The sequence below is a fragment of the Danio aesculapii genome, chromosome 5 (genome assembly GCF_903798145.1).
Source record: "Danio aesculapii chromosome 5, fDanAes4.1, whole genome shotgun sequence".
Classification (NCBI taxonomy): Eukaryota; Metazoa; Chordata; class Actinopteri; order Cypriniformes; family Danionidae; genus Danio; species Danio aesculapii.
In genome coordinates, this window is record NC_079439.1 from 14547319 (window position 1) to 14570281 (window position 22963).

The 22963-nt window shown below is 36.1% G+C and overlaps 1 protein-coding gene across 1 annotated transcript in view; it reads left to right on the forward strand.

Annotated features, from left to right (window-relative positions):
- hk2 (hexokinase 2) overlaps positions 1 to 22963 on the forward strand; it is a 129971-nt gene that overhangs the window by 47488 nt on the left and 59520 nt on the right. Inside the window, exons 7-8 of the mRNA XM_056457431.1 lie at positions 1223 to 1406; positions 4711 to 4872. Of these exons, the coding sequence (XP_056313406.1) occupies positions 1223 to 1406; positions 4711 to 4872 (346 nt within the window). The remainder of the gene's footprint in view (positions 1 to 1222; positions 1407 to 4710; positions 4873 to 22963) is intronic.

Sequence of the window (22963 nt, forward strand, 5' to 3'; positions counted from 1 at the left end):
CATGTACAACTTTGAGGCAGATGGGCTACAGCAGCAGAAGACCACACATGATGCCACTCCTGTCAGCAAAGAACAGGAAACTAAGGCTACAATTCACACAGGCTCGCCAAAATTGAACAATAGATGATTGGAAAAATGTTGCCTGGTCTGATGAGTCTCAATTTCTGCTGCGACATTCGGATGTTAGGGTCAGAATTTGGCATCAACAAAATGAAAGCATGGATCCATCCTGCCTTGTATCAAAGGTTCAGGCTGGTGGTGGTGGTGTAATGGTATGCAGGATATTTTTATTGGCACACTTTAGGTCCATTAGTACTAATTGAGCATTTTGTCAACGCCACAGCTTACCTGAGTATTGTTGCTGACCATGTCCATCTCTATATGACCACAGTATACCCATCTTCTGATGGCTACTTCCAGCAGAATAACGTCATAAAGCGTGAATCATTTTAGACTGGTTTCTTAAACATGACAATGAGTTCACTGTACTCACATGGCCTCCACAGTCACCATATCTCAATCCAATAGAGCACCTTTGGGATGTGGGGGAACGGGAAAGGCAAAAGTGGGTCCAACCCGGTACTAGTAAGGTGTACCTAATAAAGTGGGCGGTGAGTGTAAAATGTTCTCGTAAGGACACCTGCGAGCCTCTAAAGTAACATCTGAGCGTGTATGTGTTTTATATATTATGGTATTATGTTATGAAAATGGATTTATTTAATGTAAAATTCTGATTATGCTCTGCATGGGTCTTCAGGATAAAAGTTTTTTAGACCATATTTAAATTTCAGATAATTTAGTGGAAACACTTGTAAAGTACATAATGGTAAGTTAAAAAATCTAATAGGAAACAAGTCCCTACAAAATTCTTTTAAATTTCTACATATAATGCAATCATTTCATATTCATCCTTCATAAAGCAATTCATAGAAATCCGCTTGTGAAAAAGTGTGGGAACCCTGTTTGAAGTGTCACACAAACCCCTTTTTTGCTCAGCATGGGGTGGTTCTTTTCATGTATTGTTAACTGTCAAACTTCAAAACTGCTACTTTTTAAGCCTGTCAGGATTTAATCATTTATTTATTTCCAACAGCCTTTTATTATGACACTGATATTTTGGACTGGTTACAATTATAACCAGGCGCTCCTTAAAAATATGTTGCAACTTGTTACTCTAACATCCTGTAATCTTCATTGTAAACAAATGGGGTGTGTTTTACAGGGACGGGTACTAACGCATGCTACATGGAGGAGATGCGGCACTTGGAGCTGGTGGATGGGGATGAGGGCCGCATGTGTGTGAACATGGAGTGGGGCGCGTTCGGAGACGACGGTGCCCTGGATGACCTCCGCACTGAATTCGACCGGGAGATCGACGCCGGCTCTCTCAACCCCGGCAAACAGCTGTGAGTGACAGTTCTGCAACTGACAGTTTGAGCCACTCCCGGTACTGTTTTGTTGACACAGAAAGCCATTGAAGCCTTTCTCCCTGTAGGGCAGTGCTGTCAGCTGGTTGTACAACTAGGCAATTACGGAAGCAGGTAACAGGGTTGTTGTCACCATGGGCACATGCAGCCACAGGAGGATTCTTGCATACATGTTTGTCCTTAGAAAGCAGTTTTGAACCAGCATACATTCCTGCTAGAAATGGAGTCATTAGATGAACTCTTACACCATCATTAACAATGCATTAGCCTGCTTTCCCATCAGATCTCCTGGGTCTCGGAAGTTTTAAAGCTGCTGTTCTTAACCCTAAGTGTCGCGGCTCCACAGGCGGTTTTATGTCATTGTTAAGAAGCAACAATTTAAGAGCTTAAGGGACGCAGATCTGGAATCAAATACCATGATTCTGTGAGTGCCTATGGCTTAGCTCTCCAATAGTTTTCATTGATGGAGTGCAGCAATTGATTTCCTGATTTGATTTGCCTGTACATATGCACTATTGTCTTTGCAGAGCTTCTTTCTCTCAGCAGAAAATTGAACCTTGCTTTATTGATTTTGAAGCTTCGTTGATTGAAATCGAATCTCTAATTGTGTAATGCACAATAATCTTTAGTGGGACCTTCATTTTTTTTTCTAAAGTTGACTTAATGTAATTTCTCGTTCACTGAGGTTATACAGTAATATGGCATTTCTTTAAGGCTGCAAGTCAGTGCTATTGTTCTCCTGGATACCCTGCTCTCTTAAGGGAACACTGAATGTTTAGACTAGATTTTGAGATTGAGTACTATAAACATCTTCCCATTCCCATGGATGAGAGTTTTAACAGTGCTGTGGAAAAAGTAGTAGTTTTCATTGGTTCTGTGGAGCACAATATGAAGCTGGCGTGCCGTTTGCGGTTTATTTATAGAAAAATATAATTGGTGTTTTTTTTTCCCTTTTTTTCTTTTTTCTTTCATAACCGACTTCTACAAACCTTGTAGAGTAAGCATCCTGTCAGGGTCAGAAGTAAACTTTTCTATGAAGGTTCTGTTTTTACACCATGGAAATTGTTTCCAGGGAGTTTTTGCTTTCTTTTTTCGTATCTTCGTAGAGACGATTTTCTATGGAGCCAGATCAGTCTCAAAATTAATACATTTATGAAATAAAATTCAAACATGCACAGCAAAATTTACATTTACAAAATCCAGTTTGTAAATTTAGAACACAATTCATAAATACAATACATAATTTGTGAATTCACAATTAAAAATAAAATATTTTTGCCAAATATTTTTGAATCGTCTTTTGAATTTACCAGTTGGATTTGTGTTTTTTTGAATCATCTTTTGAATTTACGAATTTAATTTGTGTACTTTTGAATCATCTTTTAAATTTATTATTTGGATATGTGTATTTCTGAATTGTCTTTTTGAATTTACGAATTGAATTTGTGTATTTTTGAATCGTCTTTTCAATTTGTGAACTAGATTTGTGTAATGTTGAATCGTCTTTTGAATTTACGAATTGGATTTGTGTATTTTTGAATCGAGTTTTAAATTAACGAATTGGATTTGTGTATTTTTGAATCGTCTTTTGAATTTACGGATTAAATTTGTCTTCTTTTGAATTTATTAATTAGATATGTGTATTTCTGAATTGTCTTTTGAATTCGCGAATTGGATTTGGGTATTTTTGAATTGTCTTTTGAATTTGCAAATTGCATTTGTGTATTTTTGAATCGTCTTTTGAATTTACGAGTTGGATTTGTGTATTTTTTTTTTTTTTTACGTGTTTTGAATTTGCTAATTAGATTTTTATATATTTGAATCGTCTTTTGATTTTGCAGATTGGATTTGTGTATTTTTGAATCGTCTTTTGATTTTGCGAATTGAATTTGTATATTTTTGAATCTTTTGATTTTGCGAATTGGATTAGTGTGTTTCTGAATCATCTTTTGATTTAGCGAATTGGATTTGTGTATTTTTGAATCGTCTTTTGAATTTGCTAATTGGATTATTGTATTTCTAAATCGTCTTTTGATTTAGCGAATTGGATTTGTGTAGTTTTAATCATCTTTTGAATTTATGAATTGGATTTTTATTATTATTTTTTTACAATTTAGATTTTAGTATTTTTGAATCGTGCTTGAATTTATGAAATAAATTTGTGTATTTACGAATTGTGTTTTGAGAGTACAAATTGGATTTTGTAAATGTGAGTTGTGTTGTTGTATGAATTATATTTTGTAAATGTATAATTTTTTAGACTGATCTGGCTCCATAGTTTTCTTATAGATAAACCACATGAGTAGGCTAACACAGAATCCACAGGTTTTTGTATAGTTTTAGCACAGAGTCTTTTAATTTACTAAATATGTGCAAATAGATTGATTTAGTTTCCATATTAATATCAGTAATATTATTGAATATGCAAATGTTTATACGATTTATGTACAATACAGTTTGTAAAGTTATGTTTTCTATATTTTAGTAGATATATGAGAGACTTACTTTGCCAAACAAGTGGTTTTAGTTGGATTTGCATTGTAAACCTCATAAGAAAGTTAAAAATGTATTTTTTTTTTAATTCACATGTTTCATCACGTTTTTAGTCTTTTTTACTCCAAATTGTTCTGCATAAATCTGCAGATTTTGTACACAATTTTGAGAAAAAAACTTTTGAAGAGTGTTAAAAAAATGTTGAAAAAGTCAGCAAATTCTGTCTCACTCTGCACATGAGCTAAAATTGCACAAAATGGGGACATTTTTATGTGCTCTCATAACTTATTATAGTCTAGGTCTACTGTAGTATAAAAAAAAAATGGTTATATTCTAGAATGTCATTTACCATAATACATAAAATGTGTTTGTTTACTAGACAAAAAAGATGTTTGTTATGTCTTAAATGGAAGCGCATCTTGGCAGTCATCCGTTTTGAAGTGGAATCATCTTATAACCAGTCACAAAGTGAAAATCATAGTCAAAATCAAGTGAAAAGTCATTTCTTTTTTTTCTCACCCTTGCCGCCAGGCCTACAGCTGAGATAGAATCTCCTTTTTTTTATCAATTACTTTCAAGGACATGTCTTTTTAAAGAGTTAAAAAAAAAGTCATCATCACTTGTGTGAATGCACCGCCAAAGCCACCTGGGGTTAACTGTTAATAATGGTGATTGGAGATCTCTTCAGTATGCGGGTTGTCCCAGTATGGCATCAGTGACCTTGAGGTGACCCGTAACGGTGGACTCACATCGTTCATAATCCTCATCAGCACAATTGTTTCTCCTGCAGGTTCGAGAAGATGATTAGTGGGATGTACATGGGCGAGCTGGTCAGACTCATCCTGGTGAAGATGGCCAAAGATGGGCTGCTGTTTCAGGGTCACACCACACCAGATCTGCTCACCACCGGACACTTCCAGACTTCCTTCGTCTCTGCCATTGAAAATAGGAAGTTAGTACACTTTTTTTTTTTTTTTTTTTTTTTTTTTTTTAATGGCTAACCCTGGGTCATTCTAAATGCATAGTAAACAACATCCTCGGTTATTTTGCTTGCATTATAACACTGCTCATAATTTAACTAGTAAAGTAGAAATGACGAAGCTTTACATGTTTTTTTTATGCTTGATTTCTTTTTATAAAATTGTAATGAAACAAAAACTTTAAAAAATTTATCCATCACCTTGTTAGCGAAATAATGTTATTGAATCACTATTGAATTGAATCCCTTAATCATTATAAATATTATAAATAATATATAATTTAATATAATAAAATTTAATACGAATATCCCACATTTCTGCCAATGGTTGCTACAGTAATGGTAAAAATTGACGAAAAGCCTTCTATGCTGACCATTGCTGTGCAGCATTTTTTTTTCTGCATTAGTCATTTGGAAAATGACAGTGTTTCATTTGCTGTTCTCTTCATGTCTGTTTCTGCCTGTGAGCTCTTCTCGTTGCATTTCCCAGCACTGTTTAATGCTCATGCAAATGACTGGTCCAGCTAAATGACCTCACATTAGTTCATGCAGTGCTGCCTTTTATTTCTAACCATGTTGATTAATGCTCTGGTCAGCGCTGGGTAGGTTACTTTAAAAATGTATTTCACTACAGATTACAAACTACACGTTTTAAAAAGTATTTAGTAATGTATTTAATAAATTACTCAGATGAAGTAGTATTTAGATTAAGTTAACAACCCTATATAAGACAAATTAATGTGATTCCAAGCTTCAAAACACACTAAATATATCATAAAAGAAGCCAAAACAACTGACGCAGTTCTCTAATTCAGTGTTTCCCAACCCTTTTCCTGGAGGCACACCAACAGTACATATTTTGGATGTCTCCCTTACCTGACTAATTAACTTCAGGTTTTGGAGTCTCTTCTTATGTTCTAATTAGGTGATTCAGGTGTGTTTGATTAGGGAGACATTCAAAATGTGTACTGTTGGTGTGCCTTCAGGAACAGGGTTGGGAAACACTGCTCTAATTTATACAATCGGTCAGTTTAATGAATGGACTGAACTTTAAGGGATTTACTTCACTAATAATGCTCTCTATGGAGAAGCAGTCGACATGATTTAAAATTGACAAGGCAGAAATTGGCACAAAGGAAACGCTGAGTCTAAATTGACGGCCAAAGAAGCAACATAATGTCATTACAGTTCAATGTTAATTAACTAGCATAGTTCTCTAACGATTCTTTAAAGGGACACATTGCAGATCGGTCCAGTATGTAAACCATTCACTCTGGTTTTGTTAAACCAAAGAAATGATTAGTTTATGATTGACTTAAAGTATCACGTGTTCGCCACAAATCAATCTTGAACTCTCATTACCGCAGCAACATTTCAGATGAATGGAGACTGAAGATCTGTAAAGCACACAAAAGCTATTGTTTGACTTATTAAACCTTTTTTCATATGTGATTGATATGGATCTGTTAGGCAAAGTGAGTTCTAGGAGAATTCAGCAGATTTTTTTTATTAAAATTCTTAGAAATATTTAATGGAAAAATGAATAATGAACCATTCAATATTTAAAATATGAGAAAATTGATGAGTTATTGGCTAAACCTTTTCAAAAATGAAGAACAAGATGCTGTTTCACATTGGATAATAATTAAAAATAAATTATAAAACAATAATAAATAATTATAAGATAATAAAACTAGAATATCTGTTTTCTTAAACTAGACTGTTGTGCATTTCTTTCATTAAATGCTGCATATATACAGTGAAAGTTTGTCATTTACAGTTAAAGTTTACTGTTTTTACTTTGTGATTTAATGTAGGTTAATGGGTCTGTTCTTTATACCTCGCTTAAATGATTGACAGATCCTGGATCTTTTAATCTTGATCACTGATCTCTGGCTAATTTGGTTCTTCAAACAAGTTCGTGAATCAGATTAAAATGTCTGGATGAACTGATCTGTGATCTCTGCGTGTGTCGTGAAGGACAGATCAATCGATCCTGGAAATCATGATCAGTAATTATACGATTGGCTGACGACACAGCAGCGTAGTGACATCATCTGATTAATATTCAATTTTCCATGTTAGCAAAATTAGATAATTCATAGTAAACATTTTGTTAAATATAATACGCAATGACTTTCCACCTTTGTTTTGGGTTGCAGGTTTTACACTTTCATGTGTCGAGTATTTAGTAATTTATTTTAGTTTTACATTCAGAGCGTATTTTCTTTATTATAGTATCCTAGGCCTATTCAAGTTTCTTAATCGGTGTAAAGAAGAACTGGCTGTATTAAATTTGCATCAAAAAATTATTTTGATATTGGTAAAGGTGTCTGCAAACATGTCCATGACTGCATAAATTATTATTAACTTAAAAAAAAAAACTTTTCGAATTCTATGAAGTTGGACATACTACTCTGCTCGTATGCTGATTTAAGCATACTATATAGTCTGGAAGTATGCAGTTTCGGACGCAACCTACGACTACATTTGTTCTCTTTAAATGGGAAAATACTTGCACTGAACATAAACTAAACTAGACTTACATTAGACAAATACTATTTTTTTAAATGCTTTATATTTTTATTTATTTATTTATTTGTTCTGACAATAATTTTCAGTGTAAAATAATAACTCATGTTTAAGTGTCAACAACTTTGTTTTTTAATCTTTTTTTCTTATTTTTAAGTCCAAAGAGAAATGGACTATTGTTTTTTTGTCATTATTTTGTGCTGTATTATTTGGTTACTGAGTCGTAATAACACTTTAAAATAAAATAAGTTTTCATGTGATTTTTTTTTTTTTTTTTTTTTTTTTTTTTTTTTTTTTTTTTTTTTTTAATTATTATTTTTATTTCATTTTTTATTTTATTATTATTATTTTTTTTTAAATAGTAGTGTTTTGAAATGAATGTATAATAATTATGATATTCCTTATACTATAATTGTACAGCCAAAATCAATAATCGTTGCATCCCTAATTACTACATTGTTAGGATTAGAATGTGTGCTAGGTTAAGAGTTAGTTGCTTGTATCTATGCATAATTAAATGTAATTGCAATAACAAGTACAGTAGATGCAAAAACGACACATTAAAATAGTTTTACCAATGAAAGTTATTACTTGGCTGAATCTGCATATTCTTCTTAACAAACATTAAAGTTGTGAATTTAGTTACTCCAAAATAATTCAGTATCCAAGTTGTTTTATTAATAAAAGCCATCTGGATGCATTTGAATGTTGTGCTCTTCAGTGTTTCTGTATGTGTGTTTAAATAAAAGCAGCATGCTAGAAGGGTGATTAAACTGATTGGAACAACCTGTGCATTAAGCAGTTTTATTGCTCACATTGCAGCCAATCAGAATCTAGTATTTAAACCAGGGGTGTCCAAACTCGGTCCTGGAGGGCCGGTGTCCTGCAGATTTTAGCTCCAACTTGCCTCAACACACCTGCACGGATGTTTCTAGAAAGCCTAGTAAGTGCTTGATTAGCTAGCCCAGGTGTGTCTGATTGGGGTTGGAACTAAACTTTGCAGGACACCGGCCCTCCAGGACCGAGCTTGGACATGCCTGATTTAAACAGATCATGGTATAACTCAAAAAAGCCACGCTAAACCAGTTCATTATAGGTGTTAGTTTACACAACTTGCATCGAATGTAAATAATGAATAATTACAGCTTTTGATTAGTTAGCTAGTGTTGTGAAGTATTACTTTGTCAGTGTGTCCTTTTATACAGGACATGGATATTTTTATTTTTTTATTTTTTAACACTCCATGCCAAAATATTCTGCAAATAATACATGAATGCCCTCTATTTTAAGAAAGCAAAAACAGACCGGTGTTTAATTATTTGGTTATTTGGACAATTTGTTTAATAGACACCAGTGGTGTTAATTTATGCTACAGTGTTCTGTATTGGTCTCACGTAATGTCACATTGAGTAAATGTGTTAAAACGTTAAACAGGTTTAGTTAATTGCATACTTTCACCTTTTGACTCATCTGGCATACCACGTGGGAGTTGAAAAAAAGCACTTCTACAATGCCTTGCATTTAACTGGAACAATTCAGAGATTTCCTAATTTATTCTAACTTTTCTGACTATTTATATGGCAGATGTGCAATTGCACTAGAAACAGCCCTGTTCTGGTTGCTTCTGAATACACACAGACACATAGGCATAGGTATAATGCATTTCTACTCTGGGTTCTCACACTTCTTGAAAGCACTTTAATTTCAGACATATGGATTTAAGGCCTGGAAAGTACCTAAACAAACACAGATCCTTAAAAGTACTTGGAAAAAAATTCTAATTAAATGTATTATTTTATTTCAACAAATCTACTCAATTGTCAAAAACAGAACGAAAAAAATGATGAATGACAAATAATGCACATTTAAACAATATTTCAGTAACCACCAGTGATGGAAAAACGGCACCATAAACAGTGTCACTAACAGTGATACCTTTTTTTTCAGTTACGAGCAATCAAATGAGTTACTGTTTATCCCATTACAACGCCATTACCATTACTGACAATAAAATGTGTGTTACTATAACTGAAAAAACTGATGCGTTTTCATGCGAACAGCATCTCTCTCAGTCAGCCATAGGACCTCTCTTTCTAGTGTTTATGTGTGTGTGTTTGTGCGTTTGTGCGTTTGTGTTTTTGTGTGTTTTTGTGCGTTTGTGTGTTTGTGTGTTTGTGTTTGGGGCTGGGGCTGGGGCGGGACACATAACCAACCAGTAATGATGATGACACCAATGACCAGGAGTCAATGGCAAATTCAACAAGTTCAAAAGAAGCTTTTGCAAACTGGAAATATAAGCTCTACTTTTCCCTCATTGAGGTAAGGGGCAAGAATGTTTATGTATTGAGCAACTCATGCCGATGGAGAAAAAAAAAGAGTCTCTCTGCGTCAGTGACACATTATTCTAATCTAATGAAGCACCTCTTGTCGTCACATGCCGCCACAAAATTACTGGCTAAGAACGCAGGTGGTAATGTGAGCTCTGCTACCAAAAGAGGAGATAAAGCCACGATGTTAATAAGCAAATAAAACTTGATTTTTCTCCACCGCAAACACTTATTACTCAGACAGAACTAAACAAAATAATATCTATATGTTCTAAACCATCTATTGTGTTTTATTGTGCAAATATAGTAATGATAATATTTATAATGCTATGTTGAATTTGACGGGCTGTCCTCCAAGCTCATTGGAGTCGTACACAATGTTACTACTTTTTCCACCGCACCATGAGTATATTCTATACTGTACATTATTTCTGTTAAGTGACAAGACTTTGTCTTAGCAAAGTCAGAGCTTACTGTCCTAATTAAATAATTCAAAATCAAGGCACGATCATATTTTATTTTGGTAAAATAAGCGTAATCTAGATGCCTTTGCCTTTCATATAAGCCACTTCTGATACCAAATGATCAACTAGAAGTCAAGTTATTATTTTCTGTTCCTAAAACTTGGATAGGCGACAAGACTTTTGTCAGGTAATGTACATAATTCAATTCATGTTTCTTTATATATCGCTTTTCACAATGTAGGTTTGTGTCAAAGCAGCTTAACATACAGTAGTTCCAGTAAAGTCCAGATTTACTAAAACCCTGAACTATGCATTTACTGGAATGAATCACAAGTCTCAAATGAAACAAAGCTTACACACCCATTTATATTTCAAAGAATACAGTTATTTTATAGAAAACATTACATAATATTGCAATACCGTACTTAATATATAATAATTTAGTTGTCTGGTTGTCACAGAAATGGAAAGTTTGCACATCACTGTTGTGGATAGTAGAACAAATACTCACATAGGACTAGTGACACATACTGCCTTATTGGGACTCTGTGTAATATTCATTATTACACTGTGACACCCACACCCATGTACACACACCCACACACAAACCTTCTAGAAAATAATTGTTGAAGTGCAATTGTGGGCTTCATTGTGAAAGATATATGTTTCGAGAAAAGCTTGATGTTATTTTTACAATGGGTGGTCTCGCCTACTGGTATTTTTTTTTAATGATTGAAAATAAAAAAATGCTTCTCAAAGACTTCAATTATGCCATTTTGAATGGAGCAGAAGTATATATTCAATAGAGGAAATTACTAACAGGCAACTGCTTTCAAAAATTCACATGTGCTGTGTCCAACTCTGAGCTGTTAAACTATGCTTTGTGCTTGTAATGTTTTACTGATGCATCATTAAAGTAAATGCAGTCTGAAGTTGATTGATGATTATTTTACAAAAGCTTTGAGGGTTGGGGGAGGGTATAATGGGACGCAAGCAGAATACGGCTGCTTTTAGAGCAAGTAGAGAAAGTTAAACATTCACAATTTATTTAGCAATTTTCAGAATAGTTTGAGGATTGCCCTGCATCTGATGAGCTATTTTTTTCTCCAACAACAATGCCTTGATACTAATGTGGAACAAATATCATTAGTATTTCTTTTCATTAGTATTGTGAGCTAATTTATAAATCCTTAAATATCATGCTTTTTAGCACACTTTTTTAGCAGATTTTTTTAAATATATGTTGTGCAAAGAATTTTTTTTAAGGTCCACATTTAAATTTTGAGTCCATTGATTGAATATGCTAAACTATTCTCTTATCCATCCGTCCCTTCCTTCCATCGCTTCCCTCCATTCCTTCCATTCCATCCCATCCATCCATTCATCCATCTCTCCCTCCCTCAATCCGTTCCATTCCATCCACCCATCCCTTCCTTCCATCATCCATCCCATTCAATTCCAACCATTTCATCCATCCCTCCCTCCATCCCTTTCTTCAATCCATCCCTTCCATCCATCCATCTGTCCGTCCTTCCTTCCATCCAGCTCTTCTTTCCATCATCCATCCTTCCTTTCATCCTTCTTTCCATGCCTTCCTTCCATCCATCCATCCATTCCCTCATTCCATCCCATCCCATCCATCTATGTGTATAGTGTGGCTTAGGTAAATTTATAACCACAGGAATTACCCCTGTAATGAAAAACAAAAACCGTTTTCACCATATTTGGATTGGTCGTGAATATTAATGAGCTCTGCAGCTTGTGAGTTTGTGAGCACACACACACACACACACACACACACACACACACACACACACACACACACACACACACATACACACACACACACACACACAGATTGTTGATGTACGTTTAAATACACATGTAATAAAATCTTGAATAAATTGAATAGATGTCAATCATGTCAACCTCTGCATAGACAGATTTTATAAAGTTTATTGCCATCTTTTCTGTCAAGAAAAACTTTTATTTAGCCATTTACGTGTGCGTGTTTGTGTCATTACGAACATATAACACGACATACACAGTCAACAAAAGTCTTTATGCCTCTTCAGTGTACACTGAATATATTTATAATCTATACATCCCACATTTTGCTTTCTGACAAGCTGACAAGCCTTCACAAAACTCTGCCAGTATATCCAGATTGTTATTCTATGGCAGATTTAAGGTTTAGTAATTGTCACCTTTTTGGCTGTTCTGGCAAACCATGTGGGGGACGGGGAAAAAAAAAAAGTAGTTCTACGAAATATTACGTTTCTTTCTTCAGTGATTCTGAGGTAATTGGAAACTTTCTGAATTGATTCTTTGTTTGCTTGCTGTAGTTTCACAATAGCTCTGTTTGCCTGAAATAGCTGTCTTCTGCTTGCTTCGTATTTCATTCACAAAGAACCTTGAGCGTTATAGAAAAGAAACTTTCTATAAAGTTTGTAAAGGTTGAAGTACTTTGAAAGGGCGCTTACAGAAGGCTTCATTGTACCGAATGTGTGCTGTGGAGAAATGCATGACGTTAATCTATCTCTGGTTTTAATTATTTTCTTCACAAACACATTTGTGTATGCTGTTTGGCCAATTCTTTAGAATCAATAAATCAGAATTGGAAAGAAAAATTTTTAAGTCTATTCAAAAGAAATTCAAGGGTTCACACTTAGATATTGTTTGACAAATCTTAGCAAGTTTGGCATCCCGGAAGAGAACCCTGAGCTCGGAGATAGTTGAGCCCAGGGCTCCCGCCTGGTCGATAGAGCATGTAAGGGGAGTACGAGATCAGGTGGTTCTCGAGAGCTCCCCATGGTAAAGGAGAAAAGGGGGAGAAGGGGTGGATGGGGTGGAGTGGGTGGGTATCTTCGGAAAACAAAGGTAAGGGAGTAGTTTTTGCTAGGCTACTTATAGTGAGTATGGATTAATCTGATTGGCTAACTAATGATTGTAGATGGGTGACCAGCTGCAGTCAATCATATCACGTGCTCCTCTTGAAATTAAATATATATATATATATATATGCCTAATTATGCTGGCTTATCTAGTTTAAAGCCATTTAAAGGTACTGTATGTAAGTTTTTGACCATTCTCAAGCATAAAAATACCATTGTGTTTGCAGATATTTAAGAAACACAAGTAAACATGCTTGTTTATCAGAAAAACAATGCTGAAGTCAGTTATTCTGCTTTGAAAATATCCATTCTGTGTTGGAATGCCTGTATTTGTTTTGACCTCTATAACCCACCCACTGCACATTGGTAAAATTTAACACTGAATACAGCACATAATCTGTACCTGAGGTGACAATTTTAATTAGGATAACACACGTTAGTAATAAATACATTTTTATTTTATTGTTTCAGTTTAGCTTAGTCTTTATGTAAATTATTCCATGCCCAAGGTGCACAATAACAAAATGCAGTTTTACCCTTCTACCATTCCGTCCATCCCTACCATTTCATCCATCCCTTTCTTCCATCTATCATCCCTTTTTTCCATTTCCTTTGTTTGTCCGTCCATCCCTCCTTCCATCCATGCCTTCCATCCTTGCCTTCCTTCCATCCATCCATGCCTTCCTTCCATCTTTCATTTCATCCATCCCTTTCTTTCCTCCCTTTCATTCCATCCATCCCTTTCTTCTATCATCCCTCTCTTCCTCCATCCATCCATTCATCCCTCCCTCCCTCCATCCATCTATCCCTTCTTCCATCCATCCGTCCATCAATCCATTCCTCCTTTCTTTTATTCCTTCTTTCATCTATTCATCTCTTTCTTCCCTTCCTTCTATTCAATTCTTTTTTCCCACCCCTTCTTTCCACTCCATCCCTCCCTTCCTTTCCACTCCGTCCATCCATCCCACTCCACCCTTCCTTTCCACTCTGTCTGTCCATCCATCCATCCATCCCTTCTTTTCCACTCCGTCCATCAGTCCATCCATCCATCCCACTCCATCCCTTCCTTTCCACTCCGTCCCTCCATCCCACTCCACCCCTTCCTTTCCACTCTGTCTGTCCATCCATCCCACTTCCTTCCTTTCCACTCCATCCATCCATCCATCCCTTCTTTTCCAGTCCGTCCATCCATCCATCCATCCATCCCACTTCATCCCTTCCTTTCCACTCAGTCCATCCATCTATCTATCCCACTTCATTCCTTCCTTTCCACTCAGTCCATCCATCCATCAATCCTACTCCATCCCTTCCCTTCCACTCCGTCCGTCCAACCATCCATCCATCCCACTCCATCATCCGTCCATCCTTTCCACTCTATCCATCCAGCCTATCCACTCCATCCTACTCCCTTTCCACTCCGTCCATCCCTTCCTATGCGTCCGTGCACCCCCCACTCCCATGAACCCACCCCCCCCACTCCCATTAATCCATGTGTACACCGAACACCATGGTCTTTTTTTCTGCTCTCATTTCTCTTTTGGGCAAAAACTGAAAATGAAACCTTTTTGCCAGCTGAAATTTTGGTGCTTCTCTAAATAAAATCATGAATATAATAGTTACTACAAGAGATGATTAAAAGCATTGTATAATCATTTGGTTAAAATAATAACTAGATACTAACAAAATGAAAATGTAATTAAAATATATGTAAATAAACAATCAAAAGTTTTGTAATGAACTGAAATATGTAATGGAACTTAATAGAAATTAAATATTTTATTACGATATATTTTTAAAAAAACAAGGTCCTTGTACAAGAAACTACAATCCTTACAAATCTCTCGTTTAAATTCATATTTTTTATATGATGGTTTGCAATATTATATTTGTGCATATACTTTAGATTAATCAGTACTAAAGCCAGTTAATTTAATACAATAACTTCAAATAATGGTCCCGAATTTATGTTAGGTAAAATATAAAATAAAATAAATTTAAAAGAGCAAAAATCAAGATAAACAAAAAAAAAAAAATAAAATAAAAACATTTTTGTAATTTTGTAGTTTGTAAATTGTAATTATCTTCCTATTTCTCTTTTGGTGACTACAATTTTAAAGGGCACTTATTTTACCGGTTTTAAAGTTTCAGCTCTGAGCATCTTGTAGCCGTTTTTGTTGCCTGTGCCTTTAATGCTAGTTCTCCCCGCCCACTGTTCCCACATGCCTGTCAGAGTGTGCCTCAATCTCCACCCTCAGCTGTGTCACATAAACAGCACAGTGACAGACATGAAGCAGATCTCATGTAACGTTTGTGAGAAATACTACAGTAAGAACTTTCACAATGATTATTTGATGTATTTGTTGTGGAGTTAATTCAAGCCTTTCTGCAACGATGAGTCTCACACAGTGTCGGCACAAAGTTCATGCACAGACACACACAGTGCACGAGTTTAACTTTGCACTGTTTTTGCAGGCAAATGTGACCAGATACATGTTAATATCCACTGCTGTATTGATATCCGTTATGTTAATGTACAAAATAAACCTGATTTTACATCTAGAAACCGGGATTGAAGCGTCTTCTTTTATAATTATACTGACATGCAGCTGTGTTGATAAAGATGGTAAAATCACTGTAATTCATTAGCATGCACTGTTTTAAAAACGTTTTAAACTTGTAAAACTCATTCTTGATCACATTTGATGATGATTGATGATGATCACAGAGAGCTGAACAGATCTTTTAAGTCTGGTTGCTTTGCACACGTCCTGTTTTGTTGATATGAGTAACAACGCCTTACTACGAAAACATGTTAATACACGGCTGTCAATCAATTCGGTGGGCGGAGGAACTGCACTTCTACGTTACATTGTGGTGGGCCTCAAAATGGGAGGGGTTTGGATCCTATTTTAATGTTAGGAAATAAAAAAAAGGCTTATTGTGTTTGTATCACTCCAGTATGACTGTGGACACTATACCCACACACAGTTCTGTCCAAACAGCTTACAAAAGATGATTTTCATCATAGGTTCCCTTTAATAAATATATCCATTGTAGATCTCATTATACGTTTTTGTATTGGGGTATCATGCATGAGGATTTATAAGCCTGGACACTCCTCACATTGTAAGTTACCGCTCTAACTTTCCCACAGACGTTGCAACCTAATTAAGTGGATCCCTCGCAGTGAGGACTGATAGCTGGATACCAGTCCAGACCTGTTTCACCATATCAATTACCTACCCCATATTTAGTGCCCTCTCCATCAAAACGAGACATCCGTGGGAGAACACCTGCGGTCTGGCAGAAGTGACATGCTTCACAAAGTTACTGGCCTTGCCTTAATGTCACCATCTGGTCACAGACTGAGCCCGTTTGTGCTACGGACGAAAGTTATACTCATTGTGGGGTTTGGAATTAGGAGTTTGAACAGATTTCAAACTCTCTAAAGTTTTTCCATAAGCATTGTGTTAATTGGACTTTTTAAAGGGCTTTTGATGATTGTACAAAATGAAAGTCTTGAGTTAAACGTGCAGTTTAACCTTGAAGGCTCTTTCTTGTCATATTTGTAAACTCTTACCATAGAGGATAATACTGTTGGGTTCAATAGTCTTAATGGTATTTTATTTTCTTTCAATCTATTCTGGCATGCGTTTTACGCAGCGGATGCCCTTCCAGCCACAACCCAGTACTGGGAAACATCCAAACACTCGCATTCACACACACATTTAAACATTATGGCCAATTTAGTTCATCCGATTCACCTATAGCGCATGTTTTTTTTGGACTGTGGGGAAAACCGGAGCACTCAGAGGAAACCCACGGGGCGAACATGCAAACTCCACACAGAAATGCCAACTGGGCAAGTGGGGCTCCAACCAGTAACCTTCTTGCTGTGAGGCGACAGTGAAATTTCGGTTTTCTGAATTGCACAATCTTTTATGGCTGTAAAAGTGCTGAGTAAAGTTAATGCCAAAACTACATTTCCTGCAAGAAGTGTTAGTTTTCTATTTCAAGTATTTCAAATCTATTTCAAGTTACTCGAGTCACGCTTGGTTTCCTGTCATTTTGAATATGCGTGCATCTCCTAGATGTCTGATTTGTCATGTGGGTGGCTGAGCAAATTACAAAAATCACAGAATAAATTGATTAGGTTAGTTCTAGGGGTTGGCTGTTTCACATGTTGAGATTTTCCATTTCAAGAGCCTTGATGGGCTTTATATAGAAAGTAGATTGGAACACATTGAAATATTAAAAGTAGAAAAGTAAAGTTTGTTAGCAAACTTTATGGTGGCTTGAGAAAGCCTAGTCTGAAAATTTGAATAATTTAAGTAGTTTTTAGGAAGTTTAAAAACAGCTGGCATAGATAGATAGATAGGTAGGTAGGTAGATAAATAGGTAGATAAGTAGGTTGCTAAGTTGTTGCTACAGATATGGGTACTGGGAATGCAAAGTAATGTCGTTCGTCTCCGCAGTAAAACAGAACATTTCTTGTCTAACATTTCAATTCAATTCACCTTTATTTGTATAGCGCTTATACAATGTAGATTGTGTCAAAGCAGCTTCACATAAAAGGTCATAGGAATCTGGAACAGTGTAGTTCAGTTTTCAGTGTTTAAGTTCAGTTCAGTTTAGCTCAGTTCAGTGTGGTTAAATAATCACTACTGAGAGTCCAAACACTGAAGAGCAAATCCAACGATGCGCAGCTCTACAGATCCCGAACCTTGCAAGCTAGTGGCGACAGCGGAGAGGGGAAAAAAAAACTTCACTAAATGGCGAAAGTGAAGAAAAAAAACCTTGAGAGAAACCAGACTCAGTTGGGCACGATCATTTTAATTTCTTCGCTGGCCAAACGTCTTGTGCAGAGCTGCAGTCTCAGCAGCGGAGGCTGGAAGCTGGCCTCAGCTGGCCTGGAAGGTTGGCTAGTAAATTATGATATTATAAGCAATGTTTACTCAGCAATAATTCCCCAGTACCAATAACAGAACTGTTAACTTCAGAGCTTATCGATACTTCGGTCTTTTGTAATGTAGCACTGATAAAAGTACTGAATTTCGGTACCAATCGCGACTTGATAGTCAGGCAAGCTCTTGCTTATGTTGTCAATCTGGAAACCTGCGCTTGCGTGTGTTTTGAACCAGGTGTGCAATACCCAGTTCAACCACTGTGTTTCAAACTTATGTACCTTTAAATATTCTGGGGCATTGCTTTGGAAAAAAACTGCCTGTGGATTAGGGTTGGGCCGATAGACGATGCCATCATCCATCGCCAATGGCCAAGACAACACTATGCTGAGCCAGCATCGCCGATCCTCCGCCCCGCCCCCGTCGCAAACCCGCTCGCGAAAAATACACACTTATGCTCTGTTTACACTAATACGTCTTAGTTTTAAAATGGCATTTTAGAACGAAAATGATCCGCATCCACACTGTGTTTTACTTAGCATTTCTGAACAGCCCTCAGTCCGCTGAAAATGCACATCACGTGACCACACACACACTGTCATGCGCTCGTCTGAGCTCCAGTGAGCAGTGCACATCGGACAGTTTATCAAGGATGTACCGCTGGATCGCGTCTCACTATAGTTGTTAAACGTGATATTCAGACATTCCAAGTCTCCCGAGTCACCCGCAAATGCATAGAGACTCTCGGATGCCTGCAAACGAGTGATAACCGCACGTCTCCCTCCCTCCCAGTCCCCAAACTATGTCAAACACCGCCTCCACCCGTCCATCGCGATGTTTCACATTAGACATCTTACGATGCCAAATTAGTCAACACTTTCGCTCGACCCTCCTACCGTGGATAATACGAGTATTACAAATGTGGTTAGTTCAGGATTTTAAATCTAAAAGCTTAAGCAAAATAGTAAGATGATTAATTACAGTATGTTTTAATGTGTTTTGTGATTTGTGTTTATTTATGTTATGTAGTGTCACAGTGTACATGTTACCAGGAAGAGTATAATCTGTAGGCCTACTTCACATGAAGAAACTACAATAGAAATACATTTTGTTTTAAATAAATTTTTTGTCTATCCTTGAATTAAGTGTATTCATTTTTGTTGTCAGAAAGAAAGAAAACAATGGGTCATTTTGTCTCAAATAAGAAATTATGAATCGCTCTCATGAGAAGTTTTCATTTTATGTATTATTTAACATTCATTACTGGGAAAAGACAGTGTTTTAGCTCAAAGCTTTCCTCAAAGCAATTCAATTTTCAACTCTTTTCAAATTATTATCTTGATGTGATCCTTCATTAGACAGTTTTCCATTACTAAAATCATAAAATTATTTCCATAAATTGCAGAAACTACCACTTATACACCACATAATGTATGACCAAAGCAGGAATTGTCCGAGAGACATGCATATGCAGCACCATTAGATAAAGCTACAACACAAGCAGACACTTTGGTTAAAATGCATCAATATTAAATGCGCATTAAAACTGATGTATTCGCACTCAAATGTAGTCTTAAGTTTGCTCTAATGTTAGGAAATGTTGGTGTGTCGTAAATGAGAGGACGCTTGAATGTGGCTGGGCATTTGCATAAAACACAGCCAAACATCTCCATATAAGGGCTTTCGGCATAAATCTTCCAAAGCCCAAGCCTTTCGTCACTCTCGTCAAACATGCTGCCCTCTGCAGATGCTTTCGCCAGATCCCCAAGCAATGCCAAGTGTGACTTTCACAAATCTAGTTCAAACACAATAAACAGCTTTCATACAGACACAGATTACAGACCTCCCAGTAGCCAGTGGCACATATAATCGCATTTGCATTGTTCAAGGAAACTACACAGCTTGAGATATAATGCAGCTTCTTATACTCCTATTCTGTCTTTTTGAGTGAAGAAACAACCTCATCTTCATCGCAAACAGTGTAAATATATAGGTTTTCCCTCATCAGTGTGCAGTTTTTCATCAGTGACAATGTTTACATGGACATCAGTAGTCTAATAATTTGCCTTAATCTGAATAAGACAATAATATGATTAAGGTGTTTACATGAGTTGCTTTTTGAATGTTCCTTTCATTATACATTATAAAATGTAAAAAATATATGTAATTACCTTGGCATCTTTAACATAATACAGTTTGGAATATTTAGCTTCGGCCCACTACCCTAAATAAAGTTTAGTTTTTGGCCCTTCATAAGAAAAAAGTTTGGGCACCCCTGGTATAGACTATTTTGTCAAATGCGTTTGATTGCGGTGTGCTGCACTATAATAATGTAACTAAAATTCGCATACTCCGTGTCTTAATCTGATTTCTGTTTAGTTCGATTATGACTTTAGTCAGATTAAGGTAATCAAAAATTGCAATTTACATGGTAGACTCTAAATCAGAGTATTGTCTTAATTGTTTTAAAATCGCCATTAGATGAATTTTCCATACATCACCGTTAGATAAATCTTTCAATTTCAAATGGATTCATTGATTCCCACACAAAGGGCCCTATCATACACCCAGTGCAATAAGGCGCAAGACATGTTTGGTGAGATTTGTTGCTATTTTCAGACCAACGCAACCCTAATTTTCACATTTTGTGCCACGTTGTTTAAATAACAAATCTATTTGTGCCACTGTGGACTCATGGGTTTGAAAAAAAAGAGGTGTGTTAATGTGCATTGCTATTTTAGCAACTGAAATAACTGAAATAGACTGCGACATTGACTAACTAAAAGCTGCTCTAAAGTCCAGCGCAGAGCGCATAACTCGTTAAGAGAATAAGTACAACCTTGTTAGACCATGCGCTGCGGCACAATGCATTTTTCTGTTTTTAAAATACCAAAAGTTGATTTAGACTTCCTCCTAATATTTATGCGCCATACGCTTTAGACTTTGTGCTTAGATCATTAAAATATAACCCATAGACTTTACCTGGGCGGTATTTAACCCATTGAAAAAGAACAGTGTATAACAATTTCTTAATAAATTAAAATATTGTTAAAAATCTAATTAGGTTTCATTTGGCTTATATAGTTAACTATTTATGTGACGTGGGTAAAATTTGTTTTTCAATCCGGCAGCGCAAGTATATTTCAAACCTCTGGGAAGCACTGGGACATATTGTTTAAAAAGCATAAATATTAAATGCCAAAGATTAAAGATGTAGCGAGTCACCTGACTCACGATTCGATACGATTCACGATACTAATCTCACGATTTAGTCACAATGTTTTTACTGAATTGTTTGAAACAAATTTAAGGTGAAGAGCCCTTTTGTGCCTGTTTTGAGCCCTGAAGTGCCTGTTTGCAAAATAATACATTTTCTGCCATAGCCAAATTGCTATTTTAAAAAAAAATCCAAAAGCAAAAAAATGAATAATACATGCTAAAGAAAGATGTTGACAGATATACTGTATATTCGTGGCACTTTGCTAAAATACTATTAGAACACATTTCACTATCAAAGGAAAATGTATTATTTGTGTAAATATAAAAAAAAAGTTGCGTCATTAGTAAGATTTTTATGGTTTTATTGTAAGAAGTACATTATAAAATGTAAAAAATATATGTAATTAATACGATAAAGTATCTTTTCTATTTATTTTTAAATATTATTAAATTAGAAAGTTACCATGGCAACTATAATGTAATACAGTTTGGTATAATTAGCTTCAGCCCACCACCCTAAATCAAGTTTAGTTTTTGGCCCTTCTTAAGACAAAGTTTGGGCACCCCTGGTATAGACTATCCTGTCACAAAATGTGGCTCAAATCCTGCACGATGGTAATAGTTTGATTGCGGTGTTTAGGCCGTACTCACACTATGCTATCCGAACTGTGCCCAGGCCCGTTTCTCAGATCATTTGAGAAGTGAGTGCTCTGAATCGGGCTCAGGCACGGTTCACTTAGCCGGCCCTGGTCCGGTTGGAACAGGTGTGCCAGTGCGTGGTTCACTTGGGTTTTGAGTGCAAAACGCGCCTGAACCCATAATTGAAAACGAGATGTGACTTTTAAGAGACTGTTTATTATGGATTAATTCATTCTTTCTGTTCAATGAGCGCAAACTGTCGTAGTTTATTAAAGATGCAAACCCCTCACTGCACGGCAGCTGCACCTTCAGCAAACCTCCTAATTCCTGAAGCACAGCGACTTTATGATTGTTTATGAGCGTCAAAAGTCACGGATCTGTTCGGCTAAATATTTGGCTGCCTGTCACTGCATATCAAACGACTAAAACAATATAACTAAAGTAATCGCTACTGTGCTGAGCGAAAGCGCCATCATTATTGACGTAAGCGCGCCCAGGCCCAAATGTAATGTGAGTGCGGGTCGTCGGGGGAGAAGGGAGGGGGGTGGCCCAGTTCAAGGCAACTGTACATAGTGTGAGTACACCCTTACTGTCTGTGCTGCACTATAATAATGTAACTAAAATCAGCATACTCCACATGTCTTAATCCGATTTCTGTTTAGTTCGATTATGACTTTAGTCGGAATAAGGTAATCAAAAATCACTGTTTACATGGTAGACTCTAATCAGACTGTTGTCTTAATTGTAATTCTTTTACTAAATTATTTGAAACAGATTTAAGGTGAAGAACCCATTCATTTTCTTCTTAAATGCTGCATATTTTTTGCCAAATAATACATTTTCTGCCTAGCCAAATTGCTATTCTATAATTAATCAATTTTTAAATATCGAATAAGAATAAGCAAATTATTAAAATGTGCATGAACTAATTTAAAAAGGAGAGGGTAAAAATAATCTAATACCTGGTTTTGTAACAGAACAACTTTCTTTTTCAGTCTGAAAACATCATCACACTTCGCTATGAAAACACTGATGCACCGTGTGATCTCTGTAGCACTCGTCAGAGCAGGCAGAGCTGCAAATCA